Consider the following 21,712-nt stretch of genomic DNA (forward strand, 5'->3'; position numbering starts at 1 on the left):
AACTGTTCCAGACGCATTAAGTGGTAATAACAGTGAAGCCTGACAAGCCGCCATGGATAGTGAGTATAAAAATTTAGTAGAAAATAAGACTTGGATATTGGTATCTAAACCGGAAAATAAAAAGATCTTATCAAATCGTTGGGTCTTTAAAACTAAAATTAACCAAAAAGGCGAAGTCGAAAAATTTAAGGCTAGGTTGGTCGTACGAGGACATATGCAACGAGAAGGAGTGGACTACGAAGAAACGTTTGCACCGGTTTCCAGATATGAAACCATCAGAACTCTTCTTGCAGCATCTGTAAATGAAGAAATGCATGTCCACCAGATGGATGTTATATCAGCTTATACCCACGGCGAGTTATCCGACGAGATATACAGGGTGAGCCATTTTAATTAACGCACGCAATTATTTCGGAAACAAAGCATTTTAGAGAAAAATGTTTCAGACAAAAGTTTTATGGTTTCGAGGGGGCCATAAGATGGTATCATTGGTTTGACCCTGAAGAGTTATTTGAAGGTCACATGAAGGTCATCTTCAATTTCTTAAATGGAACCTACTATTTGTCATTGCATATTCTTGTAGCTTATCTCGAGAGCTTTCCAAAACACTATAATTAAGTACATTTTCGTTAAGTACTTTTTGAGTTATGAGGCTTGAAATAATTTCTTAATTTTACATAAACCGTAAAATATCTTGTAAAATATTCATTTTTCGATTACCTTACCTTAATAGTTTTATGTACAAAATAATGAGAGGAATCAATTGGTGTAAAGAAAACACATAGTTGTTTTTAAGAAAAAATATGGAATTGTTAATTGCAAATTATATATTTTTTCTTCAAAACAACTATGTGTTTTCTTTACACCAGTTGATTCCTCTCATTATTTTGTACGTAAAAGTATTAAGGTAAGATAATCGAAAAATGAATATTTTACAAGATATTTTACGGTTTATGTAAAATTAAGAAAATATTTCAAGCCTCATAACTCAAAAAGTACTTAACGAAAAGGTACTTAATTATAGTGTTTTGGAAAGCTCTCGAGATAAGCTACAAGAATATGCAATGATAAATAGTAGGTTCCATTTAAGAAATTGAAGGTGACCTTCATGTGACCTTCAAATAACTCTTCAAGGTCAAACCAATGATACCATCTTATGGCCCCCTCGAAACCATAAAACTTTTGTCTGAAACATTTTTCTCTAAAATGCTTTGTTTCCGAAATAATTGCGTGCGTTAATTAAAATGGCTCACCCTGTATATGGAGCAGCCTGAAATGTATGTACAGAGAGGCGAAGAGTCAGAAGTCTGTAAGTTAATTAAACCTTTATATGGCCTAAAGCAATCGGGTTGTGATTGGTATAAAACATTCAATAAATATATTATAAATATTGGAGGTAAACGCACAACGGCCGACCCATGTCTATATGTTTTTGATAAAGGTGATGATCGAGTCATTATGTTGATTTACGTTGATGATTTAATACTAGCTTCAAAGAAAATAAGAAGACTAGAGTTTATAAAGTCAAAATTGAAATCCGCTTTTAAAATGATGGATCTTGGACCAATACATGACATTCTCGGCGTTGAACGACAAGGTTTAACTGGAAGCATTCATCTTTCGCAGAAGAGATACGTCGAAGAGTTAATAGCAAGATTTAACATGGAGGATGCGAAGACAGTATCAACGCCTATAGATGCAAATACAAAAATTACGAAGGAAATGAGCCCGAGATCTGAAGAGGAAAGAGCAAAAATGAAAAACCGACCATATAGGGAGCTAGTGGGCGGACTAACGTACTTAGCAAACGCAACACGTCCAGACATAGCTTTCGCAACTAGTACCTTGAGTCGATCCAGGAGAAATGCATTGGTATTTGGCAAAACGCGTATTAAGATACCTGAAGGAAACATCACATTACAGTATTAAGTACACTAGAAACCAAAACGCTCTCACAGCTTATACCGACTCGGATTGGGCAGGAGATCCTGAAGACAGAAAATCATGTACCAGAAATATCATCATACTAGCTAATGGTCCAGTTAGTTGGAAGTCTAAAAAACAGGCTTCAGTGGCTTTATCAACGATGGAAGCAGAGTATGCTGCGCTTGCAGAACTGTCACGTGAAATAATATATGTAAAAGACTCTTAACATATATGGGTTTTGAACAATTTGTAAAAGATTCAATTAACGTATGGTGCGACAATCAGAGTGCTATTGAATTATCTAAAAATGCCGTATTTCACAAACGGAGCAAACACATCGATATTAGCTTCCATTTTACTAGGGAACTTGTAGAAAAGAAAGTAATAACCATTCAATATCTGAGGACAGAGCTAATGATTGCAGATATCTTAACCAAATCTTTATCCAAAGATAAACATTTCAAATATATTTCTATGTTACAATTAGAATAAAAGGGAGAGGAATACATATAATAGTATTGCACACATCGATAGAGGGGGGTTAGAGTAGTAAATCTATGTGTGCTCGTATTTATGCTTTAAAAGACTAATTTCTTTTATGGTTGTTACCAATCTAGTTATAATATACTTTCAGTTCTTCTCGCTAGCAAGTCACGCGAGTGCAAGATTAAGAGCACGTTCTAGCCTTTGTTCATTCACTTTTTATATAACTATACTTAATACGGACAGTGCCGAATAATAAATATACGCATAATAATAATAACTGTGAGTGTTATTCTCAACCTGCAGTTTTCCCAACAGATTTAATAAACTTTACTGAAGTCAAATAAATTTAATTATTGGTCTAAAAGTTTTTTTTCGTCTAATTTCAAATAATCTGTTTAATATTCTGAATCCCAAGAAATCTAAATTATTAAATAAATTATTTTAAATTCAGTTTGAAATTAAACTGATAAACAGTGATGTCAGAAAGAAGATGCGACTCAAATGCACACAATCAGAGAACCTGTGTGCGAGCAGCGTCCTCTTTCTCGTATCATTGCTACACGGAGAAAACGATATGGTTACCAAATACATAATTATGGTTAGATGCAACCATAAAAAATTGTAATATTTGGTACAGCAATATGTGTGGTTGTCACATCTACATATATTGATTTAATCATGTTGTCTATAGTTGAGATTACTACACTGTATGATTGGAACAACCATAGAAAATTGATGCTGCTTGCACTTCATGTAGCTTTCGAAACCATATAATAGAACGTTGCTTCTATGTGAATTAGGTGTGACACAAATGAAAATAACTAGCATATGAGTGTGGAGTGGTTGGAATATACATATGCAGCTATCTAGGAATCACTTGAAAAAGTTCTAAGAAATATGAGATATGAGTGCCTCAACTATGCTTATATATTCTAAATAGTAAAAAAATATTTGAAAAATGTTTGAAAATCATTTTCAAAGATATTTTAAAAATGTTAAAATAATTGGCTAAGTTCTTTTTTTATTCATTAAAAAACATTTACTTTATTTATGTAAAATAAATACTTATTTAACGTTTATTAAATTTTTATTTTATTAATATTTTATTAATAAAATATTAATAAAATAAATATTTAATAAGGTTAAATAAATATTTATTTTATATAAACATTAAAATAAACGTATTTCTAACGTATTTCTTAATAAAAAGAGATTGACTTAATCAATTATTTTAATATTTCTAAAATATCTTTGAAAAAGATTTTTAAACATTTTTCAAATTCATTTTCTTTTGTCATTTGGGATACTTTAAGCATGGTGCACTCGTATATCATATTTCTTAGAACGTTTTGAAACGATTCCTAGATAGCTGTACATGTATACATATATGTTGCTACTTGGGATATATTCCTTTACTGTTCATACATGACAATAAAAATCAGAAATCAAAATTGTATTTTAACTGTTTTATTGTTCATCGTAGAAAAATCATTAAAAAACAAAATCTTGTTTGAGATCACATTATCTAATACATATATAAAATATTTCAAGTCAAAAAATATTTATATAAATTTATTTAAATATATATATGAAGTAAAATACTGATAGAGGTAAAATTATTACACTGAAACACAGTATCAATATAAAACATAAAATAAGTAGTATTATTTAAATCATACTGGCAAACTATACTATTGTTTGAGATCTTAAAATCATTAACTTTCTAGAAAACTTATCTAAGAAGAATAACAAGAATCGTATGAAAAATAACATTTTAATATTCTAATATTATAACATTCTTATCCTAAGAAGAATAACATTCTTCTGCTAAACCTAAGAAAAATTTTTAAAGACGTATATGCTGAATAAAAAATTTTAAATTAGATTTTGTGTTCAACAGTCGCAAAAAGTGAACTTCCCATTTGTACGAGAATCACAGGAAAAGGAGAGATCAATTCATTTATGTTTACAAACGCAAATTGTTCAGTCCAAAATACATCATAGGCATGTAAATTAACATCAAAGCCATACGTTATTAACAGTTTGCATACAAGATCTATTGCTCCTTTCTCATTTTGTAAAATATTTACAATAGAGCCAAATACTAGTAGAAATTTATATTCTCCTTTAAGTTTAATCAAAACACATAAAGAGAGTTTATAGACAACTCCGTTTATCTTTGCCCATGATAATTGTATACATGGGCCACAGAAATCAGGGGGAACAAAATGCTTAAACAACTGAAAATTAGCATACAGTGATATACAGGGTGACCCATTTTAACTTAGGCAGCCAAATAACTCGAAAAATAAGCAAGATAGAGAAAAATGTTTTAGACAAAAGTTGTATGGTTTCGAGGGGGCCATAAGATGGTATCATTGGTTTGACCTTGAAGAGTCATTTGAAGGTCACGTGAAGGTCACTTCAATTTTTTTAAATGGAACATCCTATATATTTTTGTACATTCTTGTAGCTCATCTCGAGAGCTTTCCAAAACACTATAATTAAGTACATTTTCGTTAAGTACTTTTTGAGTTATGAGGCTTGAAATAATTTCTTAATTTTACATAAACCGTAAAATATCTTGTAAAATATTCATTTTTCGATTACCTTACCTTAATAGTTTTATGTACAAAATAATGAGAGGAATCAATTGGTGTAAAGAAAACACATAGTTGTTTCGAAGAAAAAATATGTAATTTGCAATTAACAATTCCATATTTTTTCTTAAAAACAACTATGTGTTTTCTTTACACCAATTGATTCCTCTCATTATTTTGTACATAAAAGTATTAAGGTAAGATAATCGAAAAATGAATATTTTACAAGATATTTTACGGTTTATGTAAAATTAAGAAATTATTTCAAGCATCATAACTCAAAAAGTACTTAACGGAAAGGTACTTAATTATAGTGTTTTGGAAAGCTCTCGAAATAAGCTACAAGAATGTACAAAAATATATAGGGTATTCCATTTAAAAAAATTGAAGTGACCTTCACGTGACCTTCAAATGACTCTTCAAGGTCAAACCAATGATACCATCTTATGGCCCCCTCGAAACCATACAACTTTTGTCTAAAACATTTTTCTCTATCTTGCTTATTTTTCGAGTTATTTGGCTGCCTAAATTAAAATGGGTCACCCTTATAATCGAGAAACTTTTCTACTCCATTATTGTTATTGGCGAAAAGACCTTTTCTTGACATTAAACGATAACAAAGCATTAACTGTTCCTTAATACAAAGTGTGTGAGTTATATTTCTCTGGTTCCATTAGCTTCCGTTTTCTTACTTTTATGTTTGGCCTCAAACCGTATTGAGGAAAGTTTCATAATTGACCAGACTGTTCTAGGACATTAGAATAATGTACAAGATTATGTGCTTTAGGCTTAATTTGCTCATTTGGGAAAACCTCCTTGAATATAGAAAAATTTTCAGCAACAAGTGTTTTTAAAAGACTGATACTGGGTTTGTCCGTTACAAAACACATAACAATGTCTACTATTTGTCTCATACTAAGGTAAAGTTGCCATACAGGACCTTCATGTGGCACTAGATCATTCACTAACATACTGAATATGTAAAAAAAATTCATCATCTCACTTCCAGACATTTTAAGTGTTATTCCTTATAATTCATGCTCATTAATGATTGGAATTTTGTTTGAAAGTCCATTATTAAAATAATCAAATTATTCAAACGTGCAATTAGCATATGAAGTTGTAAACGATCTTCTTTGGGTAGTAAATTTTTCACAAAATAGCGGATAATTAAAGTCATAGTATATCCAAAGTATCCCTCTGGACCATCATGAAGAAGATCGACAACAAAATTTTCTTCACTTAAAATAAAGTCACATCAAAAGTATACATCAAAGTAATTCAAAAACTTTTGTCTGTGATTAGAGATGTAAAAATATCGTTTTTCTCTAATAGAAATATTGAAGGAAAACGTCTTGAAAAAAACTGGTTTTTTTAAATTATTTTTTATTGCAAAATGATTTTTCATTATTTTTAACTTTAAAAATGATAGATTTGATTTAACCATTATTATTTTAAATGTAGTTCGCATTTCAAGAAGCTCTATATAGTTACGAAATTTTTATTTTTAATTCTAGGTAAATTCTCCAAAAACAAATTAAAATTAAACTTGAATAAATTTATTATATTGTGTTTATTGTAAATACAATAATCCAATAAGTTTATAATTTAAAAAAATTCATTTTAGTTAATATTTTTAAATAATGTTTTAAATAATTCATTATAGAAAAGTCTTATTAATCCAATTTTTTAATTATTTTTTAACAACATTTTAATTATTTTATATATATATTATTCTTTATATCTAATATTATTCTTTATATTTTGTTGTTAACATAATAAAAGAAAACTAAAATTTTTAATTTATAAATTTATAATTTTCTAATTTTAATTTTTTTCCAAAGTGTTTTTCATGGATTAATGAGACTTTTATAATAAATTATTTAAAATATTCATTAAAGTGCATTTCTTTAACATTACGATTTATTGTATTTTTTTCTACACATAATAAACACAATTCATTCAAATTTAATTTTAATTTGCTTTTGAAGAATTTACCTAATTAAAATTGTAATAATAATTCCACAACTTTATACATATTGTATAAAAATCTTTATTCGACATATTATTTTAAGATATAGATAAGATAAATATTTTACATAAAGATATAATATTTTATATAAAGATATTTAACATCTAAGAAAATAAAATTTGATTATTTTTTCATAAAAAAACATTTTGTTTTTTTTTCTATTTAACAATTTACATTTCTATACTATCGAATCAACAAATATTAAAGGAAAGTTTACCTTACATTTCTCTATAAAATGAAAATTCAGGCATAACAGATATATAACTTCATAGAAAGTAAAAAACAAATTAAAACCTTTTTCATCTTTGATTTTACTAATTAATTTGTTGAGCCACAATTTTTCAGAAGATTCAAAGCTTCTTCATCTAGCCTATGTAATATTAGAGAGAAAGTAGAAAAAACCTTGCTCACCTTTAAATTTATTGATAAATTCATTCAACCCCAAATCTTTTAGAAAATTCTGTTTCTTTATTCATTCCAATAATCTCACAAAATTTGCTCTAAATGAAATTTTCTTGTAAATAAAATCAAGCAAAAAAATTGCTAGAGCAATTGATTTTGCTGCAAATTGATGGAGTTTATGTGTGGTTTCGAGGATGCAGTGATATGTTGTGCGTGCCGAATCTGGCATCACTATGCGTGGACAAGCTGTACGTGTCGACCGGCCACTCGGCCAATGCGTAATAAGTACTTATCACGTGATCAGTACTGGTGCAACGATGTGACAACATCTTGCGCTTTAGGAGCAACTATGATATGGTTGTCACAACCACACACTCTCAGCTACGGAGAAGTAGTGGAGACAACTATGTGCATTTAGTACAGCAAACACAATAAATGTTGAGACACAAAACAATATAGATGCCCCAACAATCCGTACGGCAACATTTTAATTTTAATTGTATCAACCTTAGCTGTTTTCTCCGTGTAAGAGAAAAAAATATACTTTAGATCTTACGTTAATACAAGTCCTTTATAAGTAGGTGTATAGAGCGGTTTCTAACCCAGGTCCTCTCAGGGGAGGTGAGGCGCGAGGGGGATCTCAGCGGCGCGGGGGAATGACGTCACGCGGGACGGAGGGGATTTCGGTGGCGTGGGGGCTGCGGGGCGGGGTACGTTTGTTTCGGCGCGTGTTGGATGTGTTTTATCGCAAGTATAAACAATATTATATTACATACCCGGTTGATAAACGATATAAACAGTATTACATATGCCGATGACCGGTTTATAAACAATATAAACAGCTGCATTCCTTTGAAAGACAACGCATGCGAGAGAGAGGGAACGATAACGCGAGGAGAACGCGTGCGAGAGAGAGGGAACGATAGCGCGAGGAGAACGCGTGCGAGAGAGAGGGAACGATAGTGCGAAGAGACCGCGTGCGAGAGACCGCGTGCGAAAGAGAGGGAACGATAGCGCGAGGAGAACGCGTGCGAGAGAGAGAGAGGGAACGATAGCGCGAGGAAAACGCGTGCGAGAGAGAGAGGGAACGATAGCGCGTACGAGAGAGAGAACGATAAAGACTTATAACTAGCGCGAGAGAGATAGCGCAAAGGATGGAAATATGTGCGAAGAAATTACGCCATGATTTAGTAAACTTAAAACTCTTTATTCTTGTTTTACATATTTTTTACGTACTATGTGGACTAAAAATTAAAGCTGCCAGCTCGCAATCGACGAGTTGATGCTTGTTGAAAGCGTCACTCGCGCGTATTACATTTGATACTTCTTTCGGATTTATTACAGTGGACGCGATATTGGAGAATTGCGTAAACTTGACATCAACTGTTTCGATAATTTTATCCAATCGATCAAAAGTTACATCTATGCATTGATCGAGATTGAACATACGATGTAACGTCGATTCGATCATCATCATGCATACGTTTGAAGATTCGAGACTTATGAGTTTAACGTCGTTAATCGTACGAACTCTCACTGTTAGCGGTCCAACGCTTATGAAATTGTAGTCATCTTTAGAGTCGTTCCGAAGGAAATTTTGAATATTGCGACGTTGCTCGTAGAGTCCCTTCCACGTTTCGAAAGATAATATCAGTTCCTTTCCCCGATGATCTCCTATGGCAATCTCCACGTAACTTGGTGGACCCACGTTGATACCAATTTCGAGAAATTTGAATTCCGTAGCTGTCAATGCGTATCGTCTACCTAGTATACGAACCGCACGACGCTCCAACAAGATGCTACAGAAAAAATTAAAATTAAGGGGGGAAATACATTTACAACTTTCAAAAAATGCATTTTTTTTTGCATAATATGTTGGCTTAGCATTTCAAGAATGTAATCCCAAAATTTTAAATCGAAATTCGAAATAGTTTGGAAGTTACAGCTGTTGAACGGGACGCGCCTCTTGAGGCCTGGCAGCGCGCCGTAGATATACGGGCGCGCTCGGCGCAGAGCTCCCTTTCTTTTATTATCTCCGCCAATTAGCAACACTCGTACGCTATCGGGCTCGTGTGCTATCGCATCCCGTCCGGAATGTTCAATTGTTTATGTTTAGCAAGAGAGCGTTGGAACTCGTTTTACATTCAAGCGTCGTCAGTTTCGCTCCAAAATTCAGTCTGTTCAGACGTATTTTTTGAGAATTTGGCCAGATATTTTTGAGTAAATTAAAATGTCGTATCCGAAAGGTAATAAGGAAACATCGGATCGCCCATCAAAGAGACGCAAAAGAATATTTTTCGGTAACCAGTTTACTAAAAAAAGTGATAAAAGTGAAGAGGGAAGTTCAAGCGCGAGTGCTAAAAAAATTTTAACCGCCGATGCCACCGATATTCCGTGGACCCTTTTGCACGATTATCGGCTAATTGAATTTTACACAGTTTTTGCAGCTTTGACAGAGATAGTTATTTGTCGCAAGTGCAAACAAACTATAAAATTTGAAGAAGCTGCAAATCGAGGACTCGGTTTCAAACTAGTTTTGTTATGCCGCTGTGGACGAAGAGACATAAATTCAGGCCCTTTAATTAATACTGGATATGAAGTGAATCGCCGAATTGTTTTCGTTATGCGTCTTTTAGGCATCGGCAGAGAAGGAATTAATTTATTTTGTAATTTAATGGATATCTGCAGCGGTATAAGCGAGAGCACGTACAACAATATCATCGTGCATATTCATTCGATTGCAGAATCCGTCTTCGAACGCCTAAGTAAGAAAGCTGTGGAAGAAGAAAAAAAAAGGAATGAACAACATGAGCGGCTCATTTTGAATTTAAAAGTGTTCGGTGATGGCTCTTGGAAGAGACGTGGCTTCAAATCATTATATGGAGTAACTACGCTTTTAGGCTACTATACCGGTAAAGTTATTGATTTAATAGTTAAAAGCAGTTACTGTCATGCATGTACACTTTGGAAAAATAAGAAAGACAATCCAGATTATGAAGAATGGTATGCAGAACATGAGGAGGAATGCACGAAAAATCATGAGGGCTCTGCAGGCAAGATGGAAGTCGATGCAATCAAAGAAATATTTTTAAGATCGGAGGAGAAATTCGGCGTAAAGTACGGAAATTATATCGGAGATGGAGACTCCAAAACGTATAAGGCTATATTAGATATAAATCCATATGGCGACGAATTGACCGTTATCAAAAGTGAGTGTGTCGGACACGTCGAGAAGAGAATGGGCACTCGACTTCGAAACGTAAAAAAAACGCAGAAGCTAGGTGGTAAGGTAAATTGACTGACGCTTTGATAAAGAAGCTCACTACCTATTATGGCTTAGCCATTCGAAGAAATTCAGATAGTGTAGATAATATGAAAAGAGAAATAATGGCTACGTTTTACCACCTATGCTCAACAAATGAAAAACCGCAACACGACTACTGCCCGCCAGGCGAAGACAGCTGGTGTAAGTGGCAAAAGGGGAAAGCAATAGGAGCCAATATGGATTTATATGAGCATCCTCCTCCACTTGATAAAAAAGTTCAAGAATTTTTATTGCCAATCTATAAAGATTTATCAAAAGAAGATTTGTTAGTCAGATGTTTAGGTGGCCACACGCAAAATACTAATGAAAGTTTCAACGCAACAATCTGGCGCTTGGCCCCTAAACATCTCCATTCCGGACTGAAAATAGTTGAAATCGCTGCCTTTATAACTGCTGGTATTTTCAACGAAGGCTACACAGCAATTTTGCAGATGATGGCGGAGCTGCAGGTGACGATAGGCAGCCACAGCAAGAGATACGCCGAGGAAGTCGACGACCGCCGGCTGCGTCGTCAGGAACGACGCAGCTCTTTGTCAACAAAGGAAGCTCAAAAAGCTAAGAAGGAGCAACTCATTGAAGAAAATCAGTTTTACGAAGAAGCAGAAGGAATGTTATATGGCCCTGGAATTGCTGATTAGCCGATGAGTTGGAAAAATCATGTAGTTTTCTCGAGTCAAAACTTTAAACACGTTTTTCTCGAAACGTGATTTTTCAAACTGGCGTGACGTGTAGCTCAAAAACTATTTAACCAATCATTCTGAAATTTTTACCATATCTTTATAATACTATTACCTTATCGATGAACCTAAATGTTTTTAAAAAGAATAAAAAAAAAAACGCTCGGCGATATGACGCAACGGTTCGACAATCGGTTTGAATCGCGTTTCTAAAGCCGTCTCACTCTCCATTTTGCCGGTCTTCAATGCTCTGTGCTTCTTGCGAATTGACGCGCGCGTTCTCGCTATCTCTTTCGCGGTTTTCTCACGCCTATCCACATCCGTCATCGCGCGTTGTTCGTCAACGTCTCGCCTTCTTTCTCTTTCTCTCTTTCCCTTTCCCTCTCTATGATAGCCGCGACGACAACAGCGATAATTATAACGTCTTACGGCACGATGTAATCATTGAATCCTCGCCTGTATCTACCGTTACGTAACGCGCTATCTTTGTCGATCACTAGAAAACCGTATCGGTATTTCCAACACGCGCGACACAGCGCGTAAAAATCATCATACGACATATCGGTATTTACGTGATCGTTATATATGTGTTTAAGATTAGTGCCATCTTGTTTAAAAAGTATTAACAGATTCGCGTTATCGCGTATCAAATGTTTCGGTATTTTAGCATACGACTGGCACAGATAGAAACAATCAACGTTGGCATGTCGCCCCATAGCAAAGTATTCCCTTACAGCGTCCTGTTTATCACAAGCCACGTCGTCGAACACGAATATCGAATTCGGTAGCGCTTCGCTCGGTAAAATGACGTCGGTATTGTTCGAATACGTAAAATAACCGATATCTTCTATCGGTTTCAATAATTTTTCTAAATATCGATACTTGGGCTGATGTAACGATTTTGAGTAAACATATACATTCTCGAATCTCACGCCGTGAGGACTCTCCAGAAGACTTATCAACACGTTTGTTTTACCGCAATTAGACGGACCGCAGATTACGCAACGAATTGCGGTTGGTAATAAATAACCGTGTTTCCGTTGTTTCTCATTCATCGAACTCGTTTTACCGTCGATATTCGACACTCTTATCGCGATCGATTGACGCACGAAACGCATCGTTTCTCTCTCTCTTTTTTACGATTTTTCATCCGTTGTCGCGAGCGACTCCAGTGCGCAGACTCGCGCGCGCACAACGGATAAAAAAGAGAGAAGAACGGTCGCGTTGTTAGTTCGATTGATGACGGCAGCGATGACGTGATAAAATCGCGCACTTTTGACGTCCGCGCTCGACGAATTGTGAAACGGTATACTAACGGTATATAGATTTATTCGTTATCTGCGCACAACGAATCGATATGTTTATTCTATTGGTGAACGATTCCAATATTCTCGGACTCAGTGTCGATCAGTTACAATACGTTCCGAAAAAACTCTTACTAGACAAATATGGCCGCTTCGTCGATCAACTGTGGGAAAAATTGCCCGTACATTTGAAGAACGATCCCGATATGGAGCAATATCGGCTTTGTCATAAACATCATAATCAACCGTGGCAACGAGATCACATTGATGGTCCGCCACCGATGATTAAAGATTGTTACGCGTGCATAGAAAATAAGATGACGATCGTATGAATTACGCGAAGGACATCGGTGGTAGAGGTTTACTCAATAAAGCTATAAATACTCTTCCATTCGAACTACATATACCTGGATATCAGTTTTGCGGTCCCGGTACTCGTCTCGCGAAGCGGCTCGCGCGAGGCGATCGAGGGATTAATCCGTTGGACGCGGCTTGTCGCGAGCACGATATCGCTTATTCGCAAAGCGACGATCTTGCCGATCGGCACATCGCGGATCGAGCGCTCAGAGCGAGAGCGTTCGAACGTATTCGAGCCGGAGATTCGACTTTCGGAGAAAGATTAGCGGCATCGGCCGTATGGGCAGCTATGAAGGCGAAAACGAAATTAGGAATGGGTATGACTGGAACGCGAAGAAGTGGCGGCAAGAGGAAAACGAGTACGAGAAAGAGAACGAGGAGCCGAATTCTCCCTACAGCGAAACGCGGCGGCTTCTTACCGCTGTTCTACCCGCACTCGGGGCGTTAGGATCGTTAATCGGTGGAGCGGCCGGTGTGGCGAAAATGGTGAGCGACGGCAAAGCGTCGCGTCGACAATTGGAGGAGCTGCAACGACACAATCGAGCAATGGAAGGTCGCGGTTTATATCTCGCGCCTTACAAGCGTGGCGGAAGCGTCACGAAAAGGAGAAAACGCGTGGTTAAGAAAAAAAAAATCGCGCAAACATTGAGTAACGTTGTAATTCCAATTGGCGTTACGACGAATGAACAATTGAATCGCGCGGCCTTGCGCGTTCGTGTGCGTCACTTCAGAGGTGTATTTATGCGTGACGCACTACCCGCGCGAGTTCGTCGCAATGAGAGCGGTATTGTGAATCTGGACGACACTTCGGGACCAGGTACGCATTGGGTGGCGTATGCTAAAAAGGGAAAAGAGGCGATCTACTTCGACGCTTTCGGCAATCTTCGACCGCCGCGAGAACTAGAACGTTATCTCGGATGCGATACGCGTATCGCATATAATCGTGACTCTCAACAAACTTATGATCAGAGTGTTTGCGGACAATTGTGCCTGCGTTTTCTCCGACAAATCGATTGGAGGGGAGAAAAAAACCTTTCGGTATCTAATTATAATAATAACGTGCGTCACTATGTCGTTGATTCTTACATTAACTGGGAGAAGCAGCGTTCTCACGGCGAACTACTTTCCACCTTTAGATTTGAGCGACAACGATTACGAGCTCGATTTAACTAATTTTGAAACCTACAATACAATACCGAATGTGAATGTCTCGAATAATAAATTTTATTTCGATGATAACGACGAAATGATCTCGATTCCCGTAGGATCATACGAGTTGCGCGACATAGGTGCATATTTGAAAGCGGCAATTCTTCACAAACGACGACGACGACGACCGGAAGATAAGTCTAAAAGAAAAAACGACAGCGACAGCGACAGCGAATATCTGTATGATATCGAGTACGAAGAGGAGAATGTCGACGGTAGCGATGGCGGCGGAAGCGAGCGCATTTTCTCGCTATACGGTAACGACAATACCATGAGAAGTGAAATTAAATGCGCGTATCGAGTTAATTTCGACAAACCGAATAATATCGGCTCGTTATTAGGTTTTTCCTCGTCTCGCGTATTACAACCGAATAAATGGTACGCGTCCGATAAGCCTGTGAACATTATTGCGGTTAACACGATTCGCGTTGAATGCAACTTGACGACGGGCGCGTATGTAAATGGAAAATCTGCGCATACGATACACGAATTCGCGCCGAACGTTCCACCGGGATATAAAGTGTCGGAGATTCCAACGCAGATCATTTATCTACCGGTTATCGCACGACTCGTAACCGATATATCGTTGCGCGTCGTCGATCAGAATGATCGATTGATCGATTTTCGCGGTGAAGAGATCACGATTCGTCTGCACGTACGGCGCAGACGATAAAACGAACGCGAGCGAATAAGATGTGAAAACGGGAAAGAAGGGGAGAGAGAGAGACATAACGATTCGCGCGATGCTCGTCGTGAGTGAATTTAATGCTGTGAAGGCGCGTCGCGGCATCGGCAACCATAATCGTATCGTCGAAACTCGAATCGAACGTTCGGGGGGGGAGAAGAATGTTAAAGGATTGTCCGCCTCCAATATCGCTTTTCTACGATCTATGGGTTTCGTTGTACCGAAAATCGCGCGATAGTTCGACATTATGCGTGACATTTTGAATATCGACGGAGAACCCATCTTCGACGATCGCATCGTGAAGATTGAGAGTCACACGTATAATCCGTACGCCAACACCACTTTCGGATACAGTGACGAGATACGAATACCTATTCAACAACAGGATCTGTATACGTTGCCGTGCGAGAGTTTTCTCTATATTGAGGGCAGACTACTAACGAAAAATGCTCCATCGGATCGACAACCGCCGGTATCGGGTAAATCGGTCACCCCCTCGATACCGCCACGGTTGGTAAACAACTGCGTGGCCTTTATGTTCGAAGAAATACGCTACGAACTCGACGGCGTGGAAATTGACCGTAGTCGCAATGTCAGAATAACAAGTACAATTAAGAATTACGTGTCATTGACAAGCGAACGAGGAAATATCTTGAAAAATGCCGGATGGGATTTCGCAATCGGATCAAGCGGCGTCGCAACAACGGACGACTTCAACTTCTGTGTTCCTCTCAACACGCTATTAGGTTTCTGCGAGGATTACAAACGTATTATTATTAATGCGCGTCACGAATTGATTTTGATACGAGCGCGAAATGACCACAATTGTCTGATATCGCACGAGGAAAACGAGCCAAGAGTGGAACTGATGAAGATACAATGGCGTATGCCGCACGTAGTGTTAAATGACATTAATAAATTGTCGTTATTGCGCACATTAGATAGCGGTCGATATCTAAGTATGCCCTTTCGCTCGTGGGATCTTTACGAATTTCCGCTATTGCAAAGCACGACCAAACACTCGTGGGCCGTAAAAGCGGCTACGCAACTCGAAAAACCGCGTTACGTCATTTTCGCGTTACAAACCGGAAAGAAAAATATTCTATCGCAGGACATTTCTAGATTTGACGCGTGCAATCTAACTAATGTAAAATTGTATCTTAATTCCGATTTCTATCCATACGACGATATGAATTTGGATTTCGATAAAAATAGAATCGCAATACTATATGACGCGTATACGCGATTTCGACGAACATATTACGGATCTAAAAACGACGGGACAATCCTAACTATGAATAAATTTTTATATTGCGGCCCGCTCGCAGTAATAGATTGTTCCCGTCAAAACGAGGCGATTAAGAGCGCCACCGTGGACGTTCGTCTAGAATTCGACTGCAAAGAAAATGTTCCACCCAACACCACGGCGTATTGTCTCATCATTCACGATCGCGTGGTGGAATATAATCCGCTAACGAATGTTGTGCGTAAAATTCTATAAAACGACGCGTAAACTGTCGTCGAATTGAAAGAGAGAGAGGGAATAATGAGACGAAAGCGGTGAAACGAATAAACCGCGGGTCTTTATATATATAAGACTGTGGAATAAATAAACGTTGATCTCTCTCTTTCGACCATGGCAGCGGCGACGACGGTTACGAGTAATATCGCGATACCAATTTTCATCGATCTGCAAGGTTTTATCATCAACGAACGATTCGTAACGAAAGAAGTGGCGATACTCGCGAACGGTAGAGATCTAACGCATCACGTCTTTCGCGCTCCGATGTCATGGAATTTATTGACGAAAGGTGAAAAATCGCAAGCCTGTTGGTTAACTTTGAATCATCACGGATTCCATTGGACCGACGGATACGTGGAATATAAATGTGTTAGACAGATCATCCGCGACGCGATATGTCGTGCGTCGAAGAATCTTAACGCGGACACTACTACGACAATTTATGTCAAGGATCATGAAAAGAAGAAATGGTTGGTCGACATTGCGGGAGAAGTTGCGGAGCAACGCGATATAACAATCGAAACTATCGACGCCGATTACGAGGACATCGGACCTTTACGAATGCTGGCCACGTCACACGCCTATCGTTGCGCTTACCACACGAAAATTTGCGCCTTAGAAAACGTCTGTAAACTACATAATTGGTGGTTGGAGAGACGTAGTCAATTACACGATATGTAAATAACGATATATATTTATATACAATATTTTTTTATATCGACAATTAATCTTTAATGTATTATTCTTTTCTACATTAACTAAATAGTTAAATATATAATATTTACTCATCTAACGTATTACGATTAAGCGTTCATACGCACATCGTCCTTCTTCAAACGCGTTTATCTTTAGTATATAATATTCTTTCCATATTAACTAAATAATTAAATATAATATTTACTCATCTAACGAATTATCTTTAACTTGGCGTATATGTGTTACGATTAAGCGTTCATTCCTCGATCGCTAATTTAATACGTCGACTGTCAAGGATTTCAGCCACCGGCTGACTCCAATTGATAATTCCAATTAAATGTATTATAATAAAAATTGTACAATTAAACGTGATTCTCACGCACCCATATATGCACGTCGCCCTTCTCTTTCTCCCCCTCCTTTTTCCTCTCTCATCGATTGATCGATCGATGCTCCATCGCGCTTTCGCGAATTCGAGCGACTCGCTTCCGTGCGCGCGCTCGCGAGAGTCATGACGCGCGTCGCGATATCGTTCGTGTTATCGTTCGCGCTATCGACACTTCCGTTTGTCGCCGCTACGTCGCTGACCGATAGCGATATCGCGGAAGCGTTTCATTATCTGCGAATTTACGGCTATCTGGAGAACGATGAAAATCAACAATCGTTGGATAACGCAACCCTTCTGAGCGATGCATTGACATTATTTCAAGAGTACTACGGTCTATCTGGAAATAGAATTCTAAACGTGGAAACAATTCGCGTAATGCGCAAACCGCGATGCGGCGTCGCGGACATTCACAATCACAGCTCATTAACGCGAAAGTGGCCGAAGACGCATCTCACGTGGAACTTTAAACTAGCAAATAGAGAAACTCTACGCACGACTCAAATGGCGTTCGCTCTATGGTCCGAGCATTCTTCGCTAACGTTTTCGCGCGACACGTTACGGCCCGATATACTGATATCGTATCAATCTGGCGCACACGCGTACGAGAACGATAAGAATGGAGACTCGTGCCCGTCACCGTTCACGGGTCCGGGGGCGGCCGTCGCTCACGCATTCTTTCCAACGGGAACGATCGATTACGTAACCGAGGTACACGTCGATGAATCGGAACCGTGGCACATCGCGCTAACGAGACCTCCGTCGAATAGATTGTATCTCCTTCAGACGCTGACGCATGAAATCGGTCACACTTTAGGTCTAACTCACAGTCTGAGAGAAGATTCAGTCATGTACGCTTATACGCCTACGGAAGACAAACAATTTCCGCTCAGATTGAGCATAGAGGATATCATAAGTATACGAAATCTCTACGGATCGTGGAAAACTTCGACTCCATCAACAACGACAACGACAACTACAACTACAGTAGCACCGACAACTACAGTAACGCCAACGACCGTGAGGACGACAACGACGGCTCCTACCAATACCATTGATTTGTGCGCCTTGAAACGTATAGACGGAGCATTAATTATGAATCATCGCTTATACGTCGCGCGTAAACGCAACGTATGGTCGATCGATATAAAGAGAAAACGTTACGGCTCGCCCTTCTCATTCGCCGACTATTTTAAATTTTTCCCTCGCGATATCGCCCGTATATCAACCGTGTATCAGAAACCCTCGGGAGACATCGTGATATTCGCGAACGGCTCTGTTTATCTCACCGATTCGAATTTTCAACTCAAAATAGGATGGCCGAGATCTATCGAGCACATCGGATTTCCGCACGAGGCTAAAATAAACGCTGCGATAAACACACACGCGGGGCGCAGTTACGTTATATATAACGACGATAAGATAGCCGAGATGAACGATTGCACGACGACAATTATGAGACACGGCTCTCTATGGGATACGTTTTCCGGGATACCGTCCGCGATAACGGCAGCTTTTCGTCACATTGACGGTAATCTCTATTTCCTCAAAAAACACGATTATTACGCGTACAACGAATTCATCGACGCGATAACCTCAGCCGGTCCTTTCGATCTCAATATACTCGGAATAAAATGTCCCGCTGAAGGCATTCTAAATCAATTACAGGAACTCGTTTCCAAGATATATCGTCTAAAATACGTATCCGTCAACAGACCGGAGAATGATGATAATGATGACGATAATGATAACGACGACGACGATAATGATGACTACAACGACAATTATGCGGGAAACTTTAACACTTAATGTTTTTAAAATTATTATATCTTTCGCGTCGTTCTAAACCGCTTCCTCGTCTGGAATGCGCATCAGCCTAGAAATTGAAAATTGTTATATTTAACGCATCGTTTCCAAACCGCACTTCCGTTAATCGAAAAAAAAACAATGAGTATATAAGGCGCATCTCGATCGCGACGAGCAACATTTTTCGCAGTGCTCGAGATTAACACGCATCTCTCAACGTCGAGGTGTTTCCAACGAGCATCGAATCCTTTTTCGCGAGACCGATCATGTTCGCGGGAATCGGACAGGAATATCGCCGAGTCCTCGGGGATCAAAATCAATCGGCGCCGCAAACGACGACGACGACGACGACATCAGCAGCAATGTCCAATCCCTTCGTCGCGCCTTTGCGTCGAGACGAGGACGATACCCAGGACCGCTGCGACACTCCGCCCGCGGAAAAAAAAGCCAAATTGTACACCGAAAACGAGTAAGTGTACACCTCGCGAATTATCTCGCGGGAACGTTTTCGATTATCTCTCTCTAATTTTTTTCCTCATTTTTTTCAACAGATGGATGAGAAATTGGATGTTTAAACGCGAGATCAATTTCGCGAAACATCCGATTCGCATATTAGGAAGACGATACGCGCTGACTAAAACGTCTTACAAGTACATCGACATCGCTATCATCATAAAGCGAGAATCATACGTCGATATCGCTCTAGGAGACTGTCACGGAAAAGAGATCTCGTTGACGGCAGATATGTGGAGAGATCTGCTCGCTCTACGCAACGATATACTACGGTACTTCGAGAACGACTCCGAGGATCCGCATGCTCCAACGTTCGCGATAATCGGAACCGCGACGATTCGATTCGGCAAGATAAACAACCTCAAGACACTACGATTCGAATCGGGAAAGAATCGCATATCCATGTCGCAAGCCACGGTAAAAGCGCTGTTCGATCTCGAATTATGCGTGAATCGCATCGTCGCGACGCTAACCGGCGTGCTCGAAACCGTCGACAACAAACTATCGAATTTCATCGATATCGCGACGCAAATCGATCACCTGAATGATATTCCGGAAGGAATTCGTCAACACGAACACTTCGACGCGAACGATTTAATCGATTGCGAGTTACATGCTCTCCTTTTCGGACTCTACTACAGTTTGTAAAAAATTCTCGTAAGAAAAAAAGATATATATCGTTATCGACAATTTATGTATCCGCGCATATAAATTCGAATGAAAAAAATATACGCCGCTAACGCAATCCCATTAACGACTTATGTACTCACACATACACATGTAACGTTAATCGAATAAATAATAAAAAATATTTAACACGAAATTCGTCATCTCTCCTCCTCCTTAAAGACGAACACCTCTACGCGCGACATATTCTCCCGATACATCGAGTTTTCATTCATTCATTCATAAATGGGAAACAAATACTGCTTAGATTAAAACGAGGAAATACGGAGCGGAAATCCGTTCGCGACCGCTTATCGCTTTCCCCTTAATCTAACTGCGCTAATGCGCTAATGCGTTAATGCGCGATGCTTTCAGGAGGATATATATTAATCCTGCGATTAAATCGTTCTCCAGTTTTATTCGAGAGAGAAAGAACGTACGTTTCGTATAACAAACCGAAATGGATAACATTAACAATAATCTCTACTCTCTATGGAAGAAAGACTTCGTGAATCTATTGTTTTGCATCGTAGCAAAAGTGATGTTCTTCTGGAAGGTAAATAATGTTTTTTTTGTATGAAAAAAATATACGCGCGTATATAATATATATCATTTTTTTAAAGTCCTCCGTCGACGTTGAAATTCCAAAATTCGTGAATATCGAACATCGGCGCGAGATACGAGCGGAGCGATGGAACGCGCGACACGATCTCGAGGAGGAATGGGGCGACACTCCGGAAAGCCGCCGAGATAACGAGATAAACGGATGGAAGTACCACGACATCTTCAATCTACGAGGCCTCTTCGAGATGCGAGATCTGTACGAGGAAATATTAGAAATAGAGAACATTCAATACGAGGAGAGACGAAGGAGAGAGGAAGAAGAGGAAAGAAGAATAATAGCGGAACTCGTGGAACGAAGAAGACTACGAGAGGAAGAACTGTTGAGACGGTTACGATTGCACGTAAAGGCTCCGGGAGGCTGACACTCGTACATATTATTATACGCACGATTCGTATTTAAGACCTGAAATATACTTATTATCAAAATTTTGCGAATCAGCGATCCGCACTTTTTAAAGATAAAGCGAGCATTGAAAGGTGGTACCGCAACATCGCTC

General features: G+C 38.4%; 2 protein-coding genes and 1 pseudogene across 2 annotated transcripts; 2 read left to right on the plus strand and 1 right to left on the minus strand.

Moving 5' to 3' along the window:
• Nucleotides 1-8,674: 8,674 nt before the first annotated feature.
• Nucleotides 8,675-9,333, minus strand: LOC145962418 (uncharacterized). Its single transcript, XM_083083475.1, has 2 exons — nucleotides 9,314-9,333; nucleotides 8,675-9,245 (listed from the first exon to the last, which is right to left on the minus strand). The coding sequence occupies exons 1-2, from the start codon at nucleotides 9,331-9,333 to the stop codon at nucleotides 8,675-8,677; spliced, it is 591 nt and encodes a 196-aa protein (XP_082939601.1).
• Nucleotides 9,334-9,657: 324 nt separating this feature from the next.
• LOC145963411 (uncharacterized) lies at nucleotides 9,658-11,409 on the plus strand (annotated as a pseudogene).
• Nucleotides 11,410-15,250: 3,841 nt separating this feature from the next.
• LOC145962419 (uncharacterized) lies at nucleotides 15,251-16,504 on the plus strand. Its single transcript, XM_083083476.1, has one exon. The coding sequence runs from the start codon at nucleotides 15,251-15,253 to the stop codon at nucleotides 16,502-16,504; it is 1,254 nt and encodes a 417-aa protein (XP_082939602.1).
• Nucleotides 16,505-21,712: the final 5,208 nt, after the last annotated feature.

The sequence above is a fragment of the Camponotus vicinus genome, unplaced genomic scaffold (assembly GCF_025532165.1).
Source record: "Camponotus vicinus isolate PSW18456_S1 unplaced genomic scaffold, iyCamVici1.0 SCAF_12, whole genome shotgun sequence".
In the NCBI taxonomy this organism is placed as follows: Eukaryota; Metazoa; Arthropoda; class Insecta; order Hymenoptera; family Formicidae; genus Camponotus; species Camponotus vicinus.